The 27,449-nt window shown below is 45.3% G+C and overlaps 1 protein-coding gene and 1 long non-coding RNA gene across 3 annotated transcripts in view; both read left to right on the top strand.

Annotated features, from left to right (window-relative positions):
- Positions 1-7,227, top strand: part of LOC138638601 (ribonuclease H1-like) — a 72,298-nt gene extending 65,071 nt beyond the window's left edge. For both annotated transcript variants that reach the window (XM_069728044.1, XM_069728043.1), the window contains one exon: positions 6,929-7,227. In XM_069728044.1, coding sequence (XP_069584145.1) covers positions 6,929-6,966 — 38 coding nt within the window. In that variant the 3' untranslated portion in view covers positions 6,967-7,227. The remainder of the gene's footprint in view (positions 1-6,928) is intronic.
- Positions 7,228-18,986: 11,759 nt separating this feature from the next.
- LOC138680924 (uncharacterized) lies at positions 18,987-20,450 on the top strand. Its single transcript, XR_011321837.1, has 3 exons — positions 18,987-19,117; positions 19,194-19,344; positions 19,774-20,450. It is a non-coding gene; the product is annotated as an uncharacterized lncRNA (long non-coding RNA).
- Positions 20,451-27,449: the final 6,999 nt, after the last annotated feature.

Genomic DNA, 27,449 nt, shown 5'->3' with positions numbered 1-27,449 from the left:
GTGTCATTCCTCTTTTTCCCAACAGTCATTACAGAGAAGCAAGTAAAGGATTTTGTATTGATCTTGTCTGGATTACTAATCAGATAGGATTTGGGATAGCTTGGTGTTTTCTGGGAGTCTGACCGATGGAACATCCCCTGATCCCTAGAGTGGTTTCAAGAACCCTGATCTTGAATTGATGGAGCAGACTTGGAGGTAAACTCAATCCCTTCAAATATTAATGGAGTAGAGATCGAGCATGCGCACCTAGACCTCCAGTCAACACTGCTTGTTCTTTTGGTTCCTGACCTCCATTGTGGGGGTTCCATTAGTCACAGTCCTGGTGATCATTAAGTTATTTGGTATCCTATGGCTGGGAAATAACTTGCAATCTGGGGAATGAAACCCTTTATTCAAAGTAGATTGTTGTCAACTAGTGATGAGCGAATATACTCATTACTCGAGATTTCTCGAGCACGCTCGGGTGTCCTCCGAGTATTTTTTAGTGCTTGGAGATTTAGTTTTCATTGCCTCAGCTGAATGATTTACATCTGTTAGCCAGCATAAGTACATGTGGGGGTTGCCTGGTTGCCAGGGAATCCCCACATGTAATCAAGCTGGCGAAGAGATGTAAATAATTCAGCTGCGGCGAAGAAAACTAAATCTCTGAGCACTAAAAAATACTCGGAGGACCCCCGAGCGTGCTCGGGAAATCTCGAGTAACGAGTATATTCGCTCATCACTATTGTCAACCCAACAATGGTTTGGTTGATCATTTCTCATCTCCATACACAGGAGCACTCAATGAGGGTTCAGCTGGCAGACACGTGGTGGTGTCTCATCTCACCAAGAACCATAGAATCAGCAGTCAAAAATTGTACATGTATCGGGTCCTTATCTACCACAACGTCATATGGCAGGAAGCAGATTTTGTTTTATTTTCACACAACCCTACTTTTTCTCAGTGTGAATTGGCCTAAAACTGTTTTGGGCAATTCACTCTGACTTCACATGGTTGTTCTGCAGCCGATGGTGCCTTTTGGAATGATGATTATCCGGCACACTAAAGTCTCATACAATTTTCCTTGAAATTTTTTGAACATGTTGGGGTGACCGCCTAGGGGCTTTATTTTGAATTCCATTACCTCATAGATGCAGGTACTGTGTATGTACTCTCTTCGCTCTCATGTAAATTGTATAGCTTCATGCCATTCCAGGCTCATTTGTTGTTAGGAAGGTATTGATGACCGTGTAGCCTTGTTTGTGAGGGGTATAAATTGGGCACATTTCTCAGTTTAGTGGATTATAACTGGGTGCATTTTAAATAGACTGTCATTGTTTGGGTTATCGGGGGTTGGGCAATGGGCGGTGTTAGTGGAATGTAAAAAATTTTAGTGCTTCTAAAGCAAGTTCTGGCCATGATGGTAGCGAGCAAAGTGGGAATGAATATAAAATGTTGCTACTCCAGAAGATAAAAATTTTGCTAAAAAAAGTGTGGGTGTCTTATCATTCTAAACCAGTTTTCTTTTGAGAAAAAACGCTGTCAAATTTTCCTTGTCAAACACTGAGAAAACTACTTTCTCTGGCCCACACTGATCTATCTAATCTGTGCAGGACAGTAGAGGAAGCCACCTGGGGCGACCTGCACATCTCTCAAAGCTGCAGGGATGCTGCAGAACCCAGCAGCTGAGGAAACATGCAGGTCATGTGATCAGTCACATGCCTGCTTTTTATTTTCAAAATGATGTAATCTGTAGTGTGTATGTTTTGATTATATGTAGCTGAGCTGTGTGTTGGAGCTGGGGAAGGGTGTGTGTGTGTTGGAGCTGGGCTGGGTGTGTGTATTGGAGCTGGGCTGTGTGTGTGTGTGTTGGAGCTGGGCTGTGTGTGTGTGTTGGAGCTGGGCTGTGTGTGTTGGAGCTGGGCTGTGTGTGTTGGAGCTGGGCTGTGTGTGTGTTGGAGCTGGGCTGTGTGTGTGTTGGAGCTCGGCTGTGTGTGTGTTGGAGCTGGGCTGTTTGTGTTGGAGCTGGGCTGTGTGTGTTGGAGCTGGGCTGTGTGTGTGTGTGTGTGTATTGGAGCTGGGCTGTGTGTGTGTGTGTATTGGAGCTGGGCTGTATGTGTGTGTGTGTGTGTGTATTGGAGCTGCTGGGCTGTGTGTGTGTGTATTGGAGCTGGGCTGTATGTGTGTGTGTGTATTGGAGCTGGGCTGTGTGTGTGTATTGGAGCTGGGCTGTGTGTATTGGAGCTGGGCTGTGTGTGTGTGTATTGGAGTTGGGCTGTATGTGTGTGTGTATTGGAGCTGCTAGGCTGTGTGTGTGTGTGTGTGTATTGGAGCTTGGCTGTGTGTGTGTGTTGGAGCTGGGCTGTGTGTGTGTGTATTGGAGCTGGGCTGTGTGTGTGTGTTGGAGCTGGGCTGTGTGTGTGTGTTGGAGCTTGGCTGTGTGTGTGTGTGTATTGGAGCTGGGCTGTGTGTGTGTGTGTGTATTGGAGCTGGGCTGTGTGTGTGTGTTGGAGCTTGGCTGTGTGTGTGTTGGAGCTGGGCTGTTTGTGTGTATTGGAGCTGGGCTGTGTGTGTGTGTATAGGAGCTGGGCTGTGTGTGTGTATGTTGGAGCTTGGCTGTGTGTGTGTTGGAGCTGGGCTGTTTGTGTGTATTGGAGCTGGGCTGTGTGTGTGTGTATAGGAGCTGGGCTGTGTGTGTGTATGTTGGAGCTTGGCTGTGTGTGTGTTGGAGCTGGGCTGTTTGTGTGTATTGGAGCTGGGTTGTATGTGTGTGTGTATTGGAGCTGCTGGGCTGTGTGTGTGTGTGTGTGTATTGGAGCTGGGCTGTGTGTGTGTGTTGGAGCTGGGCTGTGTGTGTGTATTGGAGCTGGGCTGTGTGTGTGTATTGGAGCTGGGCTGTGTGTGTGTTGGAGCTGGGCTGTGTGTGTGTGTATTGGAGCTGGGCCGTGTGTGTATTGGAGCTGAGCTGTGTGTGTGTGTGTGTGTGTGTGTGTGTGTGTATTGGAGCTGGGCTGTATGTGTGTGTGTATTGGAGCTGGGCTGTGTGTGTGTGTTGGAGCTGGGCTGTGTGTGTGTGTGTGTGTTGGAGCTGGGCTGTGTGTGTGTATTGGAGCTGGGCTGTGTGTGTGTGTGTATTGGAGCTGGGCTGTGTGTGTGTGTATTGGAGCAAAAATGCAGGTGACCTGCCAGTGACCTCAGATGCAGATTTTACCTGTGTCAAATCCTAAGCAAATGCTGAGCCATTCCTGATGGTGCACACATACCCTTAACCCCTTCCCGACCTGTGACACTGCGTATGCGTCATGAAAGTCTGTGCCAATCCGACCTGTGACGCATATGCTGTGTCACAGAATGATCGGCCGGGTGAAAGGGTTAACTCCAATTTCACCCGACCGACAGGGGGAGTGGTACTTCAGCCCAGGGGATACGATCGCTCTGATTGGCTGTTGAAAGTGAAACAGCCAATCAGAGCAATCTAATATATAATTGCCTAGAATACTACTTCCTGCAATTTGTGCCAAGTTCCGTGGCTTTGTCTGGAGCTAATGTCCGGAGCTAATGTCCGGAGATTAATTGCCTAGAATACTACTTCCTGCAATTTCTGCCAACTTCCGTGGCTTTGTCCGGAGATAATGTCCGGAGCTAATGTCCGGAGATAAGTGACGTCAACAGTGTCCAGTGTCTGATTGGTTGCCGCCTGCTGCGAGCGACCAATCAGAAACGTGCCGTACTGTGACACACTCCGCCCGCCATTTTGGTGTGATTTTTGAATTTTTACCTCACAGCAAGTTTCTACTGCGTGGAGGCGGGCCCAGTGACGTTGCTCTTCAAGCTCCTGCCGAATTTCGTCGAAAAAATGATAATACCATTTACCAAAACTATATATATTTAGTTGTGAAGTGGTTCAGTGACATTTTCACACCAATTTTGAACTTTTGTTTGGTGTTTTCTCCTTATACTGCCTATTATTTTTGTTCTTTCTTACTATTATTTATTAATTGTATTATTCTTACATTTGAATAAATAAAGTATATATGGATTCTAGACTCCCGATTCTTTAGAATCGGGCTGCCATCTAGTTTGTAATATTTGTTCCAGGTACATATTGATCACTGTGATAGGTTTTATCACAGTGATCAAAATAAAAAAATACTAAATGTTCCCCCCCCCTTTATCACCCCCATAGGTAGGGACAATAGTAACATTAAGAAGTTATATTTACTTTTATTTTTCCATTAGGGTTAGAACTAGGGTTAGAATTAGGCTATGTGCACACGGTGCAGATTTGGCTGCGGATCAGTAGCACTTTTCCGTCAGGTTTACAGTACCATGTAAACCTATGGAAAACAAAATCCGCTGTGCCCATGGTGCAGAAAATACCATGCGGAAACGCTGCGTTGTATTTTCCGCAGCATGTCAATTCTTTGTGCGGATTCCACAGCGTTTTACACCTGTTCCTCAATAGGAATCCGCAGGTGAAATCCGCACAAAAAACACTGGAAATCCGCGGTAAAGTCGCAGGTAAAAGGCAGTGCCTTTTACCTGCGGATTTTTCAAAAATGGTGCGGAGAAATCTCACACGAATCCACAACGTGAGCACATATCCTTAGGGCTGGGGTTGGAAATAGGGTTGCGATTAGGCTTGTGGTTAGGGTTATGGTTGGTGTGTTGGGGTTAGGGTTGTGGTTGGAGTTAGGATTAGGGTTAGGGGTGTGTTGGGGTTAGGGTTGTGGTTAGGGGTGTGTTGGGGTTAGGGTTGTGATTAGGGTTATGGCTAGAGTTGGGATTAGGGTTAGGAGTGTGTTGAGGTTAGTGTTGGAGTTAGAATTTAGGGGTTTCCACTGTTTAGGCACATGAGGGGTCTCCAAACGCAACATGGCGCCACCATTGATTCCAGTCAATCTTGTGTTCAAAAAGTCAAATGGTGCTTCCGAGCCCCGACGTGCGCCCAAACAGTGGTTTGCCCCCACATATGGGGTATCGGCGTACTCAGGACAAACTAGGCAACAACAATTGGGGTCCAATTTCTCCTGTTACCCTTGTGAAAATAAAAAATTGCTTGCTTTCCAAAACATAATTTTTGAGGAAAGAAAAATTATTTTTTATTTTCACAGCTCTGCGTTGTAAACTTCTGTGAAGCACTTGGGGGTTCAAAGTGCCCACCACTATCTAGATAAGTTCCTTGGGGGGGTCTAGTTTCCAAAATTAGGTCACTTGTGTGGGGGTTTCTACTGTTTAGGCACATCAGGGGCTCTGCAAATGTAACTTGATGCCCGCAGACCATTCTATCAAAGTCTGCATTTCAAAACGTCACTACTTCCCTTCCGAGCCCCGATGTGTGTTAAATGTTAATTTAAAATGTTAAAAATGTTTAAGTATTAAATTTAAATGTGTTTAATTTAAGTATTTAATTTAAAATGTTAAAAATGTTAATTTTTTTCCTTCCATGTTGCTTCTGCTGCTGTGAAGCACCTGAAGGGTTAATAAACTTCTTGAATGTGGTTTTAAGCACCTTGAGGGGTGCAGTTTTTAGAATGGTGTCACTTTTGGGTATTTTCAGCCATATAGACCCCTCAAAGTGACTTCAAATGTGAGGTGATCCCTAAAAAAAATGGTTTTGCAAATTTTGTTGTAAAAATGAGAAATTGCTGGTCAAATTTTAACCCTTATACCTTCCTAGCAAAAATTTTTGTTTCCAAAATTGTGTTGATGTAAAGTAGACATGTGGGTAATGTTATTTATTAACTATTTTGTGTGACATATCTCTCTGGTTTAACAGAATAAAAATTCAAAATTTGAAAATTGCAAAAATCTTTAAAAAAAAAAAAAATCTTTAACATTTTTGCCAAATTTCCAATTTTTTCACAAACGCAAAAATTATCGACCTAAATTTACCACTAACATGAAGCCCAATATGTCACGAAAAAACAATCTCAGAATCGCTAGGATCCGTTGAAGCGTTCCCGAGTTATTACCTCATAAAGGGACACTGGTCAGAATTGCAAATAATAATAATCTTTTATTTTTATATAGCGCTAACATATTCCGCAGCGCTTTACAGTTTGCACACATTATCATCACTGTCCCCGATTGGGCTCACAATCTAGAATTCCTATCAGTATGCCTTTGGAATGTGGGAGGAAACCAGAGTGCCCGGAGGAAACCCACGCAAACACGGAGAGAACATACAAACTCTTTGCAGATGTTGTCCTGGGTGGGATTAGAACCCAGGACCCCAGCGCTGCAAGGCTGTAGTGCTAACCACTGCGCCACCGTGCTGCAAAAAACGGCCAGGTCATTAAGGTCAAAATAGGCTGGGTCATGAAGGGGTTAATGAACAATTCTGGCCCTTTTAAAAATAAATCTTAGTCATAAGCCCTTATTTATTGCTACACATGTAAAGCACCATGGAATAAATGGCGCTATAATAATACTGTGTACTCTGAATACTCCCATCCGCCACTCCTGCTCTCGCTGTTATTAGCAGCTGTAGGTGTCAGATGATGGGAGCTGTAGTCCCATCAGCTGACACCATTGACCAGAGGTAAACTTTATACCTCCGATCACAGCTGAGCGCTCACGTTGTCTTTTGACAGTGGCTCTCTGACCGGCGGGTTTGATTTCACCGCCGATCAGAAGTGGTGTTTGTCGCGTTGTCATGCACATTTCAGCGCAACAAACACTGGATGTTCAGGGCCCCCATTCAAGTGAATAGGGTCCACGTCCAGGTACTGTTCTGGTACCCGAACTTTTTGTAACTGTATGGCCAGATCCAAACCCTGGTGTCCGCCCATCTCTTCCGACCACCTCTGCTATCTAGTTTTAAGTGCAAGTGTAACCATTTATTGCATAAACTTGCACTTAATTTTTCCTGAATGTGTCTGAATCTTGGTTCTTTGCATCCTACATCATACAATGGAGGTAATCACCAATTATTTTTTTCTGCAGAGACATGTGCCTGGACACAGTGGAAATTCAGGAAATGAAGTGGCAGACTACCTGGCAAGGAGTGGAGCACGAAAATAAGATGCAGGCTTTCATGTTATGCACTGCAGAAGCTGATTTTTTTTTTCATTGCTTTTTGTGAAGGTTGATTATGTAATGCTCGTAATGCCGCTACGAAGGCTCATATAAACACATTGTTCACAATTGTTTGGATGTACAACTATTGCATTTCAGGAAAAAAAAATTGAGTTATCCCATGTTTTCAAAAACACTGCATTTAATAAATGTTACAGTTCAAAGCACCTTACTTGTACAATATGGCGGCGCTGAGAAATGAATAGAAATGGTTATATGGGGGGGATGGGGGAATACACTTGTGAAAGGTTGGACAGTGACTCAAGGGGCCAGGAAAGCACGATGGTCTCTGTGCACTGAAGTACAAAGTCTGGCCCCGCTCTACACACGATCCATAACCTCTTCGGTGACTATAACTCACTTAATTTGGAAAAGCCATCAAGGAAAATATTTAGTAAATGCAGTTAAGGCAGCTTCTTTTTATCAAGTATTTACAGGCTTGTAAAAATAATAGAATAAGAGGTGCTATCATGTCCCAATGGACAAAGTCAACAGTGAACATTAAACTATGGACTTTGCATGTGTAGTGCAGTGATCATGTAGGTAGCACACTGGAACTTTGCTGGGTCACTGCCTCATCACTGCAAACTACAGTCTCTTTAATGTGTTTACTTCACAGCATTAATGTCCAACTCATATAAACACAGCACACGATATCTTCCGGATCGCAGCCGGGAAACATATCCTCTGGATTATAGTCACTAAACACACCAGTCCACCTCTGACCTGTTGCCATGGATGAATGCACAGCCGTGTTAATGTGCTACTCACAGCTTTACACAGTACACAATATCCTTCAGTTTACAGTCGCTAAACACGCCAGTCCTCCTCCTGGCACATGACAGTTTACCTCCGTTTCACCGCCGGGCACAAGACAGTCCACCTCCGAGACCAATTGCCGTGGGCGACTGCACCGCTGTGGGTGCCAGGCTTCTCAGCTGACTTGGCTGGTTGGCTCTTCTGGCCTGTAGTGCCTCACACGGGTGGAGCTCTGCAGAGCCAACTGCTCTATTCTCCTGCCAACACCACACTGACACTGAACCTGACACCCCCAAACCCTATACTGCAGGGTTTTTAACTAGCAACCTGTGGCCTTCAGCCACATGGAAAACCCGGGCCGGGAATGAAATTGACTGCAACACTACCATACTGTAGCCTGTTTCAAACACAAAAACCCAGAGCAGGTTTTCCCTAAGGCTATATTCACACGTTGCGGTTTTTACCGCGGAACCGCAGCGATTTTGCCGCTGCGGGTCCGCTGCAGTTTCCACAGCGTTTACATTTACATGGAAACCGCAAACCGCTGTGCACATGCTGCAGAAAAAAACGTGCAGAAGCGCAGCGGTTTACATTCCGCAGCATGTCACTTCTTTTTGCGGAACTGCAGCGGTTCTGCACCCATAGACCTCCATTGTGAGGGTCAAACCCGCAGTAAAACCCGCAGATGAAAAAATATCTGCGGGTTTTCTGCGGTTTGTGGTGCAGAAACCGCTACAGCCGGAAGTGCGGGGAAGCGGGAGGAAGTGCGTCGGCGGAAGTGCGTGGGCGGAGTGTGGCTGTCATGATGGAGGCATATCGTCGCATGGGGATCGATGTCGGTCGCTTGATCGATTTGGTATGTTTGTGTATATGTGTGTGAAGTCTGTGTGTATATGTGTGTGTGTGTCCCCATGCGACGATAGTGCCACCCAATTGTGGTAAATCGCCGTATGGGACTACTACTCCCATCCGATATTAGGATGGGAGAGTTGTCCCTGTGTCCGGCGACTTAGCACAATTGTAAGTACGGTAACACAAAACACATCACACACAATAAACGTAACATACATGACACACAGTACATAAAACATAGAGTATATACTCACCAACAGCACATACTGGTACGCGAAGCCCTCGTCCCTAGAAAAAAATCCCAAAAAAATAAACCAAATCCATACTCCCTGTCCGCAGAATCCAAAACCGAGTGTCCCACGCCGATCTCCTGCTCTCCGGTGATACACTGCCAGGAGCGAAGCTCCTAGCAGTGTATTGCGTACTGTTCCGGAGTTCAATGGCGCCGGCTTCTCGGTTAACGGCAGTACAGCTGCGTTGAACTTTCCAACGCAGCACTGCCGTTAAGTGAGAGTACCGGGGTCAATGAACGCCGGTAAACTCGCTCGCGCATGCGCAGTGACACACTGACAGGAACTATGGCTCCTGTAAGTGTGTTGCTGCAGCCGTGGAGAGCAGACACATCTCTGGATGTGTCTGTTCTCCATGGCAGATCTTCGTGGGACCCTCGATGGATTTCTGCGGACAGGGCCAGGGAGTATGAATTTGTTTTTTTATGTTACTTTTTCAGGTCGAGGGTCTTCAGGATGGATTGAGCATGAAATAAAAGAATTGTCAAAAAGTGTGTGTCTTTATTTCTTTTCTTTTCTTTTTTAACCCTTTCATAAGATTAATAATGGATAGGCGTCTTATTGATGCCTCTCCATTATTAACCGGGCTTAATGCCACCTTACAATAGCAAGGTGGCATTAACCCCTCATTACCCCATATCCCACCGCTACACGGGAGTGGGAAGAGAGGGGCTAAGTGCCGGAATTGGCGCATCTTTTTGATGCGCCTTTTCCGGGGCGGCTGCGGGCTTATATTTGTAGCCGGGGGGGGGGGGGGGGGGGGCAAATATCCATGGCCCCTTTCCTAGGCTATGAATATAAGCCCACGGCTGTCTGCGTAGCCTTTCTGGCAACCCTTTTATTTTTGGGGGCCCCCTATATTTTAGTGCCAGAAAGGCTACGCAGACAGCTGTGGGCTTATATTCATGGCCTGGGAACAGCCAGGGGTATTTTAACCCCTTCCCGGGCCTCAAATATTGGCCCACGGCTGTCTACCTAGCCTTTCTGGCCTAAAAGTATAGGGGGACCCTATGTCATTTTTTTTGGGTGGGGTCCCGTTTGAGGGATCCGTGTGATGTCCGGGTGTCTGCTTTTGTGTCTGTCCTTGCATTGGAACAATTTTTTCAATGTTAACACTATGACAGAAAAAATGCACACGGATGGCACACAGACAACATCCGTGTGCGGTACGTGTTTACACGGACCCATTGACTTTAATGGGTCCGTGTAATCCGTGCGCTCCCACAAACACTGACATGTCTCCGTGTTTTGAAAACGAACACACGGTCCTTGAAAACACGCTGACATCTGTAGAGACGCATTGATTTTAATGTGTCTACGTGAGTCAGTGTCTCAGGTACGTGAGGAAACTGTCACCTCACGTACCGGAGCCACTGACGTGTGAAACTGACATAATTTGGTGTTTGCCTTGTTTGTTTGACTTTGGGTTAGGGTAGGGGTGATGTTAATATATATCCAAATTTTTAAACATTTGTGCTGTAAGGAAACCACTTAACTCCAACATGGAAGTAGAGCTAAGCCCACTGGCATCAGGGGCTTATCTACCCATTCTGGTATACTGTAGATAAGCCCCCGATGTATCCTCAAAGATGATTAAAAGAGGTTAGATTATACTCACCCAGGGTCGGTACCGGTCCAATGAGCGTGGCGGTCTGGTACAGCCCCTCCCATCTTGTTATGATGACGTCCTCTTGTTTTCACGCTGCGGCTTATCTCCCTGGTGAGGGCACAGCAACGTACTGCAGTAATGCAATGTACTGCCCTCAACAGGGCAGACAAAGTACGCCTGTGCTGGAGCCGCAGTGTGAATACAAGAGGACGTCATCACAAATGTGAAGGAACAAATTATGAAAGATTCTCCATTTTGTGCTTTGACTCCATTTTGTTGTTGGTTAAAGATAAATTCTGTTATTTACTTAGGTAGAAGGTTACAGCTGCTATGAAATAATTCTGTCCTGTTTCTCACGAAGATAGCATTTTGTTATTCAGCTAGTCTATGGTTCATAATTGGTATAAAGACCTTGAGTATTCTAACTCGAGTGAGCCAGATAAGAGACTCGTGGGGGTATCGCTATACAAGACTGAGGCATCTGTTAATGTTTTTCTATGCCAAAAAGACATGACCATATCTATAGTTTCCATTTTTCCTGTATCCTCATGGGTTAAGTTTTTCCTGTATTGTTATAGGTTAAGAACTGTGAACGTGTTCTCATGCTGATTGGTTGAAGTATAATTTCTATGACTATGAAAAGTCAGACAATAAACGGGCCCAGAGATCTGCTCGATCCCCCACACAGAGGCACGAGTCTCCGTCTGGTCATTTTCAGTTGCCGGCAACGCCCTGTAGATTAATCTGGAAATCACTGAGTCAACCGTGAAGGATCACTTTAGATCCTCCCTGGTTGTCCCAGCGGGGGACAGAGAGACCCAGTGGAACAAACCGTAAAGGCCTCTCGGTATTGTGCACAACTAGGTAAGGATATTTAGCTCTAAAGGAGAATCATGTTTCCATGGAAGTAAGAGAAGACTTTGAATTTGTGTGTTGAATCTGATACTGTTAGCCCAAAGATGAGGGAAATATTCTCAATCATTGGTTTTTCTAAGGTGTTCTGGCATATGAATTGTGTGATGAAGGTTTTGCAGAAATTAATTAAGTCTGAGAACTGCTGTATTCTGTTTCTGTGTAGATTTCCCGATGGGAGGGGTCAAACAACTGTGCTGTGTCTTTCTGCTTTCTGTGCTGAGGAATGCTGTGATGTTCTTATCTGTTCCGTGTTTCTGGTATGGAGGGGGCGAGTCGCTGCATCCTCTACTTGTGTAGTAAGAATTATTGTAAGTTTAAAGTAAAATATGGTGTCTTGTTTTAGAAGGAACTTGTATGATAGTTTGGTTATCAGTGTAATTAAAAGATTGGTAAAAGATTTATCTGCTTCAAGTTGAGTGGTTGATATATAGCAAATTAAGGATTAACAGAGAAAGTGAATTCGGATTTGTTTTTGTTACGTTGAAAAAGGGAAGCTGTCTACTACTATGACAAAGACTGAGAAAGTGGCTGAATGTTTTGTGGTGCAGGAAGGAATTGAGAAAGTGATTGAGGGTAATGTGTTAGAAAAACAAATAATTAAAAAATAATAATCTGAAACAGGGGGGCTCCCTGTTAGATGATATGGTCCCTCCCCAGGAAATCAAGCCTCTCCTCCCGACTGTAAGCTCCGTGCCCCTCAATCCCAAAGCACCAATATATTCTGGGTTGCCAAAACTCAGTGCGCCCCCACCCTATGATCCTGCCGGGTGGATTTGTGATGTATGCGGAGTTACTAATTCTCAGTGGAGACAGGTCTGTTACAATTGTGAAGCAAGAAGACCCGGAGTTGTAGCCCCACCTTTCCCTTGCTAAATGCTGACGGCACTTATTATCAGCCACCGCCAGCACCAGTCCCTGGTATGCTTAGTATTGCTAGTGGTTATGAGTATCCACCCCCTCCTACTTTAGTTACCCGATTCAGAAATATCCCCCATGGTTTTCTATAGACCAATAGCAGCGAATCGAGAGATTTATTCCACTCCCTGGAGAGATCTGTTACACTTACTCCATGTGAAGGCTGGGGAGGGGTATTTTCCAATTATTGAGGGGGAACCTACGAGAGTGATGTTGATTTCTGTAATGCTTTAAAGGTTTGGGCACAAGATAGACGAGCGGACCACGCTACCTCCCTCACAAATGTCACACAGGACAAGGGGGAGACTTCCGAGAAGTTCTATGGGTGTCTTATGGTAGTACTTAAAGATTTGGGGTTTTCACTGTATAATAAAGCCCATTCACACCTTTTTGCAGTAGCTTTGATGTCCGGCCTTAAATCTGAATTGAAAGAGGCAATAATGTCAATGAGACCCGATACTGAGACTTCCATTCTGGACGATGCATTGAAAAGAAAAAAAAAGTAGTACAAAGTTTCCAGAAGAACTTAACCCATTCTGTATCAGCAGCTGCGCTCTCTAGCCCCCACCGCTCTCAGCCCCCTCCTCCCCCCCCCCCCCCCCCCCCCCACAGCTGCAAGGACACAGCTCCCAGCTCGTTCCTTATCAGTGGCCCAAGCAGAAGACTTCAGCTCCAGCCCCCCTCCCTTACACATATCCAGTCTCATACTCCAATATTTATTTTAACCCTGTGTCTGGAAACCTCCCTCGCCATGTTAATTCTCAGACCAAGACAAGACAGATGGACTTGTAAATATTACGGTCAGACAAACCCAGACTGGAGAAATACTTGTATAATCTGTGATGCAACCCAACCTAAGTGAATTACGCTGACTCCTGTCCAGACAAGATCACATGTAGTGATATAAGAAGCTGACACAGGATTGTGGGTAGTGGGGACATTAACTTTTGGGAGTAAGCTGACAGTAATCCTTTTGGGAAGGAGCTGTAGACCAGCATGTCATGTCACCCCAACCGGTCGTCATGTCACCCCCACCACCAGAGAACCAACCATATCAGGTAGTGTAAGACAGATACAGGAGTATTATCCCTGGAAGCCCTCTGACTAGCTAGCTATGCTAAAATAATTGGCTGACCCTGAGAACAAACCTTTCCCATTTTACAGACAAAGATAATATGATGGACGTATAAGTGCACCTGAGCAGACCTAGAGAGTTGGTGAGCCAAGATGATGGTCAGATGGTCCTTACGTTATATAACCCCTATGCAGATGAATATAATGAGATGTGTATCCTACACGCCCTTTCCCAATCAGTTTGCACAAAAAATATGGGCGAGTGTCTTTCACCCTGTCAGTTAGAATATGCTTATGTCACGTTGCTTCAGTATGTGGATAATCTTTTGTTGTGTGCACAGACAGAGCAGGAAGCCATTGTTGCCACTGTTAGTTTTCGCAAGTATCTGGCAGATCTGAACTGTCGGGTTTCGGCCTCGAAACTTCGGTTCTGCCTTGGTCAAGTGATATTTTTGGGTCACTGTCTCCTTCAGGGTGCCAGACACCTCACAGAAGAAAGAAAAATAGCCGTCAGCTCCCTTCCATTTCCAAAAGATGAGACTGCGCTCCAGCGTTTTCTTGGACTATGTACTTATTGTTGTCAGTGAATACCGGACGCATCCCGCATAATGCAACCTCTCTACAATGCCCTGAAAGATGGTTCAAGATATGGTGATGATTTTGGCAGATTCCACACCGGATAAGCTGTTACTACGGAAGAAACTGTAGTGCACGGAGCTGCACTCCCTCCCTCCCTCCCTGTCAGGACAAGAAGCAGAACTTCATGATCTGTCTACTGCATGTGTTCTGGCCAAAGACAGGCGGGCTAATATATACACGGACTCACATTATGCATTTGGTATTGCTCATGATTTCGGGGCCCTATGGGCCAATCGAGGGTTTGTTACTACTGCCGGGACTCCAGTGAAGAATGCTGAAGCTGTTAAAACCCTTATGGACTCAATTACCTACCCAGGTGGCTATTATCAAAGTTAAAGGGACACTGTCACCTGAATTTGGAGGGAACAATCTTCAGCCATGGAGGCGGGGTTTTTGATTCACCCTTTCCTTACCTGCTGGCTGCATGCTGGCTGCAATATTGGATTGAAGTTCATTCTCTGTCCTCGTAGTACATGCCTTCACAAGGCAATCTTGCCTTGCGCAGGCGTGTACTATGGAGGACAGAGAATGAACTTCAATCCAATATTGCAGCCAGCATGCAGCCGGCGGATAAGGAAAGGGTGAATCAAAAACCCCAAAACCCCGCCTCCATGGCTGAAGATTGTTCCCTCCAAATTCAGGTGACAGTGTCCCTTTAAGGAGCATGGTACTATGGAACAGTCCACAGACTGTTGGTAACACCTTTGCGGATATGCAAGCAAAAGCTGCTCTTCTACCCGTTGAACCGCCCATACCAGCTATGGTGACCACACGCTCTCAGCGTAAACAGTTACAAGAAACACTGACTCTACAGGAACCTGATGTTCTATGCCAGACTGAGGTTTTCTGCCGGACCCCGCGAGACCGCTTAATGACGATGCAGAGAATGTTTCCAAAGGAAGAAGTGAAGCAGTGGAAGCTGATGGAGCATGTATGGACAATGGTCTCTGGAAAAAGGACCAACTTGTGTGTCTCCCTAAGCGGATGTACCCTGGGCGCATGGGCCAACACATCGAGGTATCTGTCAGACCTGCAATCCCGGTCAACTTCAACGTGTAACCCCGAAGCACCTTGCAAAGCCCGACTATCCTTTCCAAAGGCTCCAGGTGGACCTCATCACGTTGCCTAAGTCTGAAGGTATGAATATTGTCTGGTGGTTGTCGATATGTTCTCCAGTTGGCCAGAAGCATTCCCCGTTACCAACGTGACTGCAAAGACCACAGCAAAGAAACTGTTGATGGAAGTTATATGCAGATATGGTGTTCCAGAAGTTGTTGAAAGTGACCAAGACCCGGACTTTCCTTCTCATGTGTATCAGGAGGTTCTGACAATGCTTGGATCCACTGTAGCCGTCCAGATTCCGTACCATCCACAATCTAGTGGGAAAGTTAAGAGGCTGAACGGCACATTGAAGGGACAATTGACCAAAATGATGCAGGAGACTACGGCTCCATGGCCAGGGCTCTTATATATTCGTACTACCCCTATTGCAAAACATGGCCTGTCCCCATATGAGATATTGTTTGGTGCTAGGTTCTCAGTTGTAAATTTTCAGTCTCAGTAGTTGTCAGAAGAAACTGACCGTGCTGTTCAATATGTTATTCAGTTTAGTAGAAATGTTGCTAACACCCATGTTTTAGTTTCTTCTTCCCTTCCAGATTCAGCAGAAACCGATATTGGTCACAATTTGAAGCCTGGTGGTTTTATGGTCGTGAAAAGCTATGTCAGAAAACACGGACTAGAACCCTTGTATGATGGTCCCTACCAAGTCCTCCTCATTATTCCTATGTCAGTAAAGCTGGAAGGAAGGCCGACGTGGATCCACGTATCGCACTGCAAGCTGGTCAAACAAACTAGTGGCAACTAAGGGGACATGATGTTTTGGTTTTTCGTATTTCCATATAATAATATTGATAACCGAATGGGACAGCCTAAATTCTCCAACATCCTTGAATAATAAGTTTGTACAATATCATGAAAGATTAGTAGTACAGATGGGTATAGCCAATAAAATTGTCAGTTATACAAATGTGGGATAAATTGGTTAGGGCCACAGATTATCCAGATGATCAAATTTGGGATATATTGGATATACTTAATACCACTGCCTGTGTTATGAATCTGTTGAAGGGTTTAAAGCCCACTGATTGCTCAGATTATGTCCCACTAATTCATGAAGCACCTAAACTAAAGGTCCCAGGGGGGATAACCATATTAGCTGATAATTATACCTGCTATAATTCCCACGACACTACAGGTACACCAGTAGGGGTCTTCGAGACAGGTTTCTGTAAAGAGAACAGTTACCTGGATACTGACTTGCTAGCTAATCATACACAGTATATGTACGATATTTATTGGTTATGTGGAGATGGTAAGCTCCGTCCTAGGTTGCCTAATGCCTGGACAGGTCAATGTACCCTTGTTAAACTAACTATGCAGTTCAAGATTTTACCTTGGGATCCGGAGACACCTGATGAATATACCAGAAAGAGGAGAGGTCTCGATCAGCTCCATATGAGTTATGAAGAAAATCCATTGATATATGTCGATGGCATTGGAGTGCCAAGGGGGGTGCCTGACCAATTTAAAGCCCAGAACTAGATCTATGCTAGCTTTGCTTCTATAATCCTACAGGTGCAGATTAATAAAAATGTTGATTGGATCAATTACATATATTACAGTGAACAAAGGTTTGTCAATTTTACCTGTGATGCTTTCCAAGGTATAGTAGAGGAATTGGGCCCTATCACTAGAATGACCCTCCAAAACCGACTAGCTCTTGATATGATCTTAGCTGAGAAAGGAGGAGTCTGTGGGATGGTGGGAGAGGAATGTTGTACCTATATCCCTCAGAACTCTGGGGTAAATGGAAAGACCATGATAGCCCTTAAAAAGATAAATGGGTTAGCAGCAGAATTAAAAACTAATGTTGGAGTAGACACATCTTTCTTTTCCAGCTGGTTGGGTGGGCTCAAAGGATTCTTTGAACAAGCTTGTCTGGTACTGATTACCCTTCTTGTAGTTGGATCGATAATCCTCTGTTGTGTTATTCCCCTGTATAAAAAGGTTATCACTGAGGCAACTCCGACTGGCACCTTCCTCAACCAAGAAGTAGACTCACCAGAGTATGATGGCACTGATCCAGGGGGGATCCCCAAGTACGTCCCCCTCAAGAAGATAGACAATACCCTTTACTCTCAGATGATGCTAAGAGATTTAGTTTAGGGACAGCGGGAGAACTCCATGTGAAGCTAGTGAAGGGTTCAGCTGCCTGGAGGCCTCTCACAAGGGGAGAGCTTCTGAGGTGTCTGGATGAAGAAATCCACCTCCCCTTTCCCCATCACATGGACAGTCTCGAAGGATCTTTCTTTTTAGGGAAAAACTTAGTGTTTAGGGGGGATTGTCAAGGTGAAAATATATATCTTTATACTCTTTTGTACTTTTATATATTCTTATGCTGTGAAACAATAAGTTTTTCCCCTTATGTTTGCTAATGCAAATTTAACTGTATTTAAGATGGCTGCCAGTATTCACATAAGTTAGAAGATATTCAAAGACTCACAGATTAATATGATAAAGACAATGACCGTAATAAGGACAGTTGGTGGGCAGACACCTTCTCCTTTCTTAATCCAGCCAATTGGTTTGAGGGACTTGCGGCTGGATAGCTGGAATCTTACAAAGTTTGTTACATATCGCTGCCTTTATCCTTGTCATGTATGTAATACTAAAACTTGTTTTTTGGTGTATTTCTGTATGTATTAGGAAATTCTGCACTAAGACAACTAATGATGAAACCAAAAGCGTTGCCACCCCTGCTCTTCTCTACACCGATTTTACAAAGTTACCTGATGAAGATGTTGAAGCCAAGCGAATGGCTATCTTCAAAAGATCCCAACTACTGTTATCAATAATTGTTATTCATAAATTCTAGTATACAGGGGGGACGGGTACGCCGCAACAGCCATGGCTGGTAACATGGCACCAGTCATGTGAAGACCAGTACCCCTCGAGCTTATAGCTTGTGATAGTACCTCTGATGCTGGACATTAGTTAACAAAATTTATCTAGGGGGGAATGTGAAGGAACAAATTATGAAAGATTCTCCATTTTGTGCTTTGACTCAATTTTGTTGTTGGTTAAAGATAAATTCTGTTATTTACTTAGGTAGAAGGTTACAGCTGCTATGAAATAATTCTGTCCTGTTTCTCACGAAGATAACATTTTGTTATTCAGCTAGTCTATGGTTCATAATTGGTATAAAGACCTTGAGTATTCTAACTCGAGTGAGCCAGATAAGAGACTCGTGGGGGTATCACTATACAAGACTGAGGCATCTGTTAATATGTTTTTCTATGCCACAAAGACATGACCATATCTGTAGTTTCCATTTTTCCTGTATCCTCATGGGTTAAGTTTTTCCTGTATTCTTATAGGTTAAGAACTGTGAACGTGTTCTTATGCTGATTGGTTGAAGTATAATTTCTATGACTATGAAAAGTCAGACAATAAACAGGGGCCCAGAGATCTGCACGATCCCCCACACAGAGGCACGAGTCTCCGTCTGGTCATTTTCAGTTGCCGGCAACGCCCTGTAGATTAATCTGGAAATCACTGAGTCAACCGTGAAGGATCACTTTAGATCCTCCCTCAACACAACAAGATGGGAGACGCTGGACCGGACAGCAATGCCCATCGGTCCGTTACCGCCCCTGTGTCAGTATAATCTAACCTCTTTTGATCATCTTTGAGGAAACCGAGGGCTTATCTACAGTTCCCATTTTGGGGGTGACAGGTTCCCTTTTAGATTACTTATCATTTGGATATAGTATGTAATGACACTATTCTATTCATTGTAGGTTCGCGATATACCTTGTATATGGGATGCTGCTGATGTGTCCTACAAGGACAAATATTTCCGAGACCATTGCTGGACCAAGATTGTGAGGGACCTCTATCCGGAGTGGGATTCCCTGTCCATTGCAAACCAATTGGAAATTGGTAATTATATTGTTACCGATTATTAGAGTTTATGATAAATTTACTTTGACAATATATATATATATTTTTTTCTTAGAAAAAAATGTCAAGCAGAGATGGAGGTCAGTTCGGGACCGGTTCAACAAATTCATAAATACATGTGACCGGAGTGGATCTTCACCAAGTCGAATAACCTTTCCATTTTACGATGAGCTGCAGTTCCTGCTCACAAGCCGGACTTTGCGGAGGTAGGTTATAAACTACTAATATATATGTAGCCTCATCAATGTTGCCATGTGGTGTAGCACAGTTGTCTGCGTATTGAACGCTGTGTCCTGCCTCTGCGTTCAATACACAGCATCCAGATGTTATACCATAGTGAAGAGAGCATTTTCCAAAATCCTGTCTGCGCTATGATTCCAAAGATGGAGTTGTGAGAGGTATGGCACTACACCGTGTCTATTTATCTTGTGTTGGCACTTTGACTGCGCAAGATAACTAGCACATTGTTTGGATAGCATGTGGTGATAACGCATGTGTTAAATCAAAACATGCATTATCAGCACACATGCAAAAAAATGAACAGCGTTTTGGAGTAAGCGGCCTTTATGCTGTTCCTAAAATGTTGCTCCTCCGCAGCGGTCATGATTAATAATTTTTTTCCTTTTCTCACACAGGACTGAGGGAAACCTTTCCACCCCGCCTCCTGTGGATGACCACTCCGAAGATGGAGCAGGCACTGATGGAGCAGGCACTTCCTCGGGAGCGGGAGGGACAATTTCTCCATCTCTTACCACAGCTTCTGCTGATGCCGCATGTCCAGCAGCTGCTGCAGGCACATCAACTGCAGCAGCTGTTGGATCATCTGGTTCGTCAGAAGCTGTGGTAACAGAGAAGAGAGCTCCCTATCCGGTGGCAGGAGAGTCCATTAAAAAAAAAAAAGAATGAGGATAAAACTGAGAAGATCGCAAGTGACACACTCGATTTACTAAAACAATCCTCAACTGAGGACCAGTGTGATTTTTTTGCGTTGACCATTGCCCGAAAGGCACGCTCACTGCCACCGGATAGGCAGTCTCTCTTCATGTCTTTGTGCCAAACATTCCTCACCGCTCTGGAGGACCCTGCTCCAATTCAGTCATATGAGAATGTATTGACGGGGGTTTTCGGACTCTTTCACCCACGACCGAAACCCAGTGAACCGCACTCTAGAGCGTCTTCCTACACCCAATCGGCACTGAATTTTTCGGGAGGAGGAAACACAAGCCTGGGAACATCTGCAAGTCAAAGTTTCATCACTGACACAAGTAGCTCCTATGGGTATTCCCAGGAATACACCTACTTGCATTAAGATGCAATTGTTTGTGAAAAAGTTATATTTTCAAATGGGCAAGTTGCAGCCAAATTCAGTTTTTTCATATTGAAAAAAACTTTACAACTGTTTGTAAAAATTTAGTTGCTTGTTAAATAAATTACTGTTGATCAAATGTCATCTCTGATTTTTATATACTTTACGTACTTAGCGAACAGGGCCTCTATGTTGTACGGTGTCATGGCTATATGGGCGCTGGACTATGGGATGGACATAGTGTGATGGCTGTATGGGCACTGGACAATGGGATGGAGAAGAATCATTAGTTAAAAATTTTATATATACAATACTTATTCGATCAAAAAATAACCAAATTAAAGTAAGATTTTTTTTTATTAACCATAAATAAAAATTACAAATTATTTTGTTCCCCAAAAAAATACAATAAACAAAATTGAATATCGATGTTGAATTTGATTAATAGGGATCTTGACATCTTCTATCTTTTGGTATAGATCTTCCCATCTTGGTCAGTCAATGTTCTTCCATCCTTCTCTGCTGCTCAGGCTGCCCAACACCAGCACAGGAGTATTGCCAGTGCACGGCACCTTCTGGACTCATGAAGGATTCTCTCACACGCACACCCGAGTTGGACGGCCTTCCCAGACCCACGTTGACCACTGGATTAAATATTGGCTGCTGGTACTCCACATCTACGTCAGTGTTGTACTCACGAGCATAGTTGTGGAGTACACAGCAAGCCTTAAGGCCCCGTCACACATAGCGACGCTGCAGCGATACCGACAACGATCCGGATCGCTGCAGCGTCGCTGTTTGGTCGCTGGAGAGCTGTCACACAGACAGCTCTCCAGCGACCAACGATCCCGAGGTCCCCGGTAACCAGGGTAAACATCGGGTAACTAAGCGCAGGGCCGCGCTTAGTAACCCGATGTTTACCCTGGTTACCATCGTTAAAGTAAAAAAACAAACGCTACATACTTACCTACCGCTGTCTGTCCCCGGCGCTCTGCTTCTCTGGTCTGGCTGTGAGCACAGCGGCCGGAAAGCAGAGCGGTGATGTCACCGCTCTGCTTTCCGGCTGACCGGCGCTCACAGCCAGACCAGAGAAGCAGAGCGCCGGGGACAGACAGCGGTAGGTAAGTATGTAGCATTTGTTTTTTTTACTTTAACGATGGTAACCAGGGTAAAAATCGGGTTACTAAGCGCGGCCCTATGCTTAGTTACCCGATGTTTACCCTGGTTACCAGCGAAGACATCGCTGAATTGGCGTCACACACGCCGATTCAGCGATGTCAGCGGGACCTCAACGATCAAAAAATGGCCCAGGCCATTCCGACACGACCAGCGATCTCACAGCAGGGGCCTGATCGCTGGTACGTGTCACACATAGCGAGATCGCTACTGAGATCGCTGTTGCGTCACAAAACTTGTGACTCAGCAGCGATCTCGCTAGCGATCTCGCTATGTGTGACGGGGCCTTAATCACAGTGTCAACGGTGTCTGTGTCCAACTGGATGGGTGTGTAAAAGATCCTCCACTGACTAGTCATGATCCCAAAGGTGCATTCCACATATCTGCGTGCACGACTCAGCCGATAATTAAAAATCCTTCGTCGGGCATTCAGTCCCCTTCGTGGGTATGGGCACAGCAGGGTTGTCGTTAAGGGAAACGCCTCATCCGATACCATCACAAAGGGTACTGGATGTGTGGATCCGATACCATCACAAAGGGTACTGGATGTGTGGAACCCGGCAAAGGTCTTGGGGCTGGGAGCGTTCCGCCATCTTGAAGAATTTGCATCCCAAAATGTGACGTTCGAAACACCCGAGAATCCCCAGTACTACCATAGGCACCAACGTCAATGGCAACAAATTTGTAATGTGCATCAGCCACCGCCATCAGGACCACTGAAAAATACTTCTTATAATTAAAGAAGCGTGATCCTGATCGTGGGGCTGCTGAACCCTTACATGTTTACCATCGACTGCACCTATGCAGTTTGGGAAATTGGCCACAGACTGAAAGCCTGCTGCAACCTGCAGCCAAATCTCCTCGGTTGGGGAAGGCATCACTATAGGCTGCAACTTCTGCCAGATGACGGTACATGTGCACCTCACAATGTTAGAGATGGTGGATTTACCAACCCTTAATTGGAGGTGCAGGGATGTATAGCTCTCTCCTGTGGCCAAAAATCTGCAAGAAACAAAAATGAATATTAGAAATGTCACACAAAAATACAATAAAATATGTCAGCAGTTATGGGCGCTATAATATGTGTCCAGCCCCTTTCATGTTTTATCTAAAGTATTCTATAATGCGCATGCACATCTGCGCACTTTTCTCTATCCTCGTCAGGACCAGAAAGTACGTCTGCGCAGAAGAGTGGTATCGCAGGAAGGGAGGCGCACAACCTGGACACAGCAAGATGGGATAACATTACACGATGGCACCCACACACGGGTATGATGCATCTCCACTGACCCAGGGCCCTAATTATAGAATTCTGTATATAAGGCATAAAATACAGTGGGCACATCTGGTAGCACACAAAAATGTTTACAGTTTCCTGGTGTGTTATAAACATGATATTTCCGGTACCGTAACACGCGGTAACAGAGATATCCATGTCCATTGTGTGTGTGTGGCCCATGTGCTGAATCCTTCCCACAAGGATGGCTAGCAGTTATAAAAGCAATACAGTAACCGCAGTTAGCGGCGACAGGTGATGAAGACAAATCCCATTCTTCCCTGATGGCGCAGAAATCTTGCAGAGCAATGAAGAATGATGACAACATCTTCATCACCTGCCGCCAGAGAACAGCGCTTCCTGTAGCACTTCACCTGTGCGATGCGTGTCACACAGAGGACATCAATGTGTGTTCTCCATGTGCACGTGTGTGGGACACTTTGTTGAACATGCAAATGAGAAAAAAGGGCATGCCAGCTGTTATGAAAGGTAATTCAGTACCACAATGGACATAGAGGTCAGCGCACATACAGTGACCTGGCAAAAACAAGAACGAGCTCTGAGACGTGGGAACTTTGTTGACCGCAATCCCTAATCCTCTCCAACCACACTAAAGGCAGCCGTGGATTGCGCCTAACGCTCCCTATGCAACTTGGCACGGCCTCAGAAACTAGCTAGCCTGAAGATAGAAAATAAGCCTACCTTGCCTCAGAGAAATACCCCAAAGGAAAAGGCAGCCCCCACATATAATGACTGTGAGTTAAGATGAAAAGACAAACGTAGAGATGAAATAGATTTAGCAAAGTGAGGCCCAACTTTATGAACAGAGCGAGGATAGGAAAGGTAACTTTGCGGTCAACACAAAACCCTACAAAAACCACGCAAAGGGGGCAAAAAGACCCTCCGTACCGAACTAACGGCACGGAGGTACACCCTCTGCGTCCCAGAGCTACCAGCAAGCTGGAAAAAAACAAGTAGACAAGCTGGAAAGAAAAAACAGCAAACAAAATAGCAAAAGTGGAACTTAGCTATGCAGAGCAGCAGGCCACAGGAAAGATCCAGGAGGAAACAGGTCCAATACTGGAACATTGACTGGAGGCCAGGATCAAAGCACTAGGTGGAGTTAAATAGAGCAGCACCTAACGACTTCACCACATCACCTGAGGAAGGAAACTCAAAAGCCGCAGTACCACTTTCCTCCACCAACGGAAGCTCACAGAGAGAATCAGCCGAAGTACCACCTGTGACCACAGAAGGGAGCTCTGCCACAGAATTCACAACAGTACCCCCCCTTGAGGAGGGGTCACCGAACCCTCACCAGAGCTCCCAGGACGACCAGGATGAGCCATATGAAAGGCACGAGCAAGATCGGGAGCATGGACATCAGAGGCAAAGACCCAGGAATTATCTTCCTGAGCATAACCCTTCCACTTAACCAGATACTGGAGTTTCCGCCTTGAAACACGAGAATCCAAAATCTTCTCCACAATATACTCCAACTCCCCCTCCACCAAAACCAGGGCAGGAGGATCAACAGATGGAACCATAGGTGCCACGTATCTCCGCAACAATGACCTATGGAATACGTTATGTATGGAAAAAGAATCTGGAAGGGTCAGACGAAAAGACACAGGATTAAGAACCTCAGAAATCCTATACGGACCAATAAAACAAGGTTTAAACTTAGGAGAGGAAACCTTCATAGGAATATGACGAGAAGATAACCAAACCAAGTTCCCAACCCGAAGTCGAGGACCCACACAGCGTCTGCGATTAGCGAAACGTTGAGCCTTCTCCTGGGACAAAGTCAAATTGTCCACCACATGAGTCCAAATCTGCTGCAACCTGTCCACCACAGTATCCACACCAGGACAGTCCGAAGACTCAACCTGCCCTGAAGAGAAACGAGGATGGAACCCAGAGTTGCAGAAAAATGGTGAAACCAAGGTAGCCGAGCTGGCCCGATTATTAAGGGCGAACTCAGCCAAAGGCAAAAAGGACACCCAGTCATCCTGATCAGCAGAAACAAAGCATCTCAGATATGTTTCCAAGGTCTGATTGGTTCGTTCGGTCTGGCCATTAGTCTGAGGATGGAAAGCCGAGGAAAAAGACAAGTCAATGCCCATCCTACCACAAAAGGCTCGCCAAAACCTCGAAACAAACTGGGAACCTCTGTCAGAAACAATATTCTCTGGAATGCCATGTAAACGAACCACATGCTGGAAAAACAATGGCACCAAATCAGAGGAGGAAGGCAATTTAGACAAGGGTACCAAATGGACCATCTTAGAGAAGCGATCACAGACCACCCAAATGACTGACATCTTTTGAGAGACGGGAAGATCTGAAATAAAATCCATAGAGATATGTGTCCAAGGCCTCTTCAGGACCGGCAAGGGCAAAAGCAACCCACTGGCACGAGAACAGCAGGGCTTAGCCCGAGCACAAATCCCACAGGACTGCACAAAAGTACGCACATCCCGCGACAGAGATGGCCACCAAAAGGATCTAGCCACTAACTCTCTGGTACCAAAGGTTCCAGGATGACCAGCCAACACCGAACAATGAACCTCAGAGATAACTTTATTCGTCCACCTATCAGGGACAAACAGTTTCTCCGCTGGGCAACGATCAGGTTTATTAGCCTGAAATTTCTGCAGCACCTGCCGCAAATCAGGGGAGATGGCAGACACAATTACTCCCTCTTTGAGGATACCCGCCGGCTCAGATACACCCGGAGAGTCGGGCACAAAACTCCTAGACAGGGCATCCGCCTTCACATTTTTAGAGCCCGGAAGGTATGAAATCACAAAGTCAAAACGGGCAAAAAACAACGACCAACCAGCTTGTCTAGGATTCAACCGCTTGGCGGACTCGAGATAAGTCAAGTTCTTATGATCAGTCAAGACCACCACGCGATACTTAGCTCCTTCAAGCCAATGACGCCACTCCTCGAATGCCCACTTCATGGCCAGCAACTCTCGATTGCCCACATCATAATTTCGCTCAGCAGGTGAAAACTTCCTGGAAAAGAAGGCGCATGGTTTCATCACCGAGCAATCAGAACTTCTCTGCGACAAAACAGCCCCTGCTCCAATCTCAGAAGCATCAACCTCGACCTGGAACGGAAGCGAAACATCTGGTTGACACAACACAGGGGCAGAAGAAAAAACGACGCTTCAACTCTTGAAAAGCTTCCACAGCAGCAGAAGACCAATTGACCACATCAGCACCTTTCTTGGTCAAATCGGTCAATGGTTTAGCAATACTAGAAAACTTGCAGATGAAGCGACGATAAAAATTAGCAAAGCCCAGGAGCTTTTGCAGACTTTTCAGAGATGTCGGCTGAGTCCAATTATGGATGGCTTGGACCTTAACAGGGTCCATCTCGATAGTAGAAGGGGAAAAGATGAACCCCAAAAATGAAACCTTCTGAACACCAAAGAGACACTTTGATCCCTTCACAAACAAAGAATTAGCACGCAGGACCTGAAACACCGTTCTGACCTGCTTCACATGAGACTCCCAATCATCCGAGAAGATCAAAATGTCATCTAATTACACAATCAGGAATTTATCCAGGTACTCTCGGAAGATGTCATGCATAAAGGACTGAAACACTGATGGAGCATTGGCAAGTCCGAATGGCATTACTAGATACTCAAAATGGCCCTCGGGCGTATTAAATGCAGTTTTCCACTCATCGCCTCGCTTAATACGCACAAGATTATACGCACCACGAAGATCTATCTTGGTGAACCAACTAGCCCCCTTAATCCGAGCAAACAAATCAGATAACAATGGCAAGGGGTACTGAAATTTAACCGTGATCTTATTTAGAAGGCGGTAATCTATACAAGGTCTCAGTGAACCATCCTTCTTGGCTACAAAAAAGAACCCTGCTCCTTATGGCGACGATGACGGGCGAATATGCCCCTTCTCCAAAGACTCCTTCACATAACTCCGCATAGCGGCGTGCTCAGGCACAGATAAATTAAACAGTCGACCTTTTGGGAATTTACTACCAGGAATCAAATCGATAGCACAATCACAATCCCTATGCGGAGGTAGGGTATCGGACTTGGGCTCATCAAATAAATCCCGGTAATCAGACAAGAACTCAGGAACCTCAGAGGGGATGGATGACGAAATAGTCAGAAATGGGACATCACCATGTACCCCCTGACAACCCCAGCTGGACACAGACATGGATTTCCAATCTAATACTGGATTATGGACTTGTAGCCATGGCAACCCCAACACGACCACATCATGCAGATTATGCAACACCAGAAAGCGAATAACCTCCTGATGTGCAGGAGCCATGCACATGGTCAGCTGGGTCCAGTACTGAGGCTTATTCTTGGCCAAAGGCGTAGCATCAATTCCTCTCAATGGAATAGGACACTGCAAGGGCTCCAAGAAAAACCCACAACGCCTAGCATACTCCAAGTCCATCAAATTCAGAGCAGCGCCTGAGTCCACAAATGCCATGACAGAATATGATGACAAAGAGCAGATCAAGGTAACGGACAGAAGAAATTTTGACTGTA

This window comes from Ranitomeya imitator, chromosome 5 (genome assembly GCF_032444005.1).
Source record: "Ranitomeya imitator isolate aRanImi1 chromosome 5, aRanImi1.pri, whole genome shotgun sequence".
NCBI lineage: Eukaryota > Metazoa > Chordata > Amphibia > Anura > Dendrobatidae > Ranitomeya > Ranitomeya imitator.
This window is presented reverse-complemented; position numbering and strand designations above follow the sequence as displayed.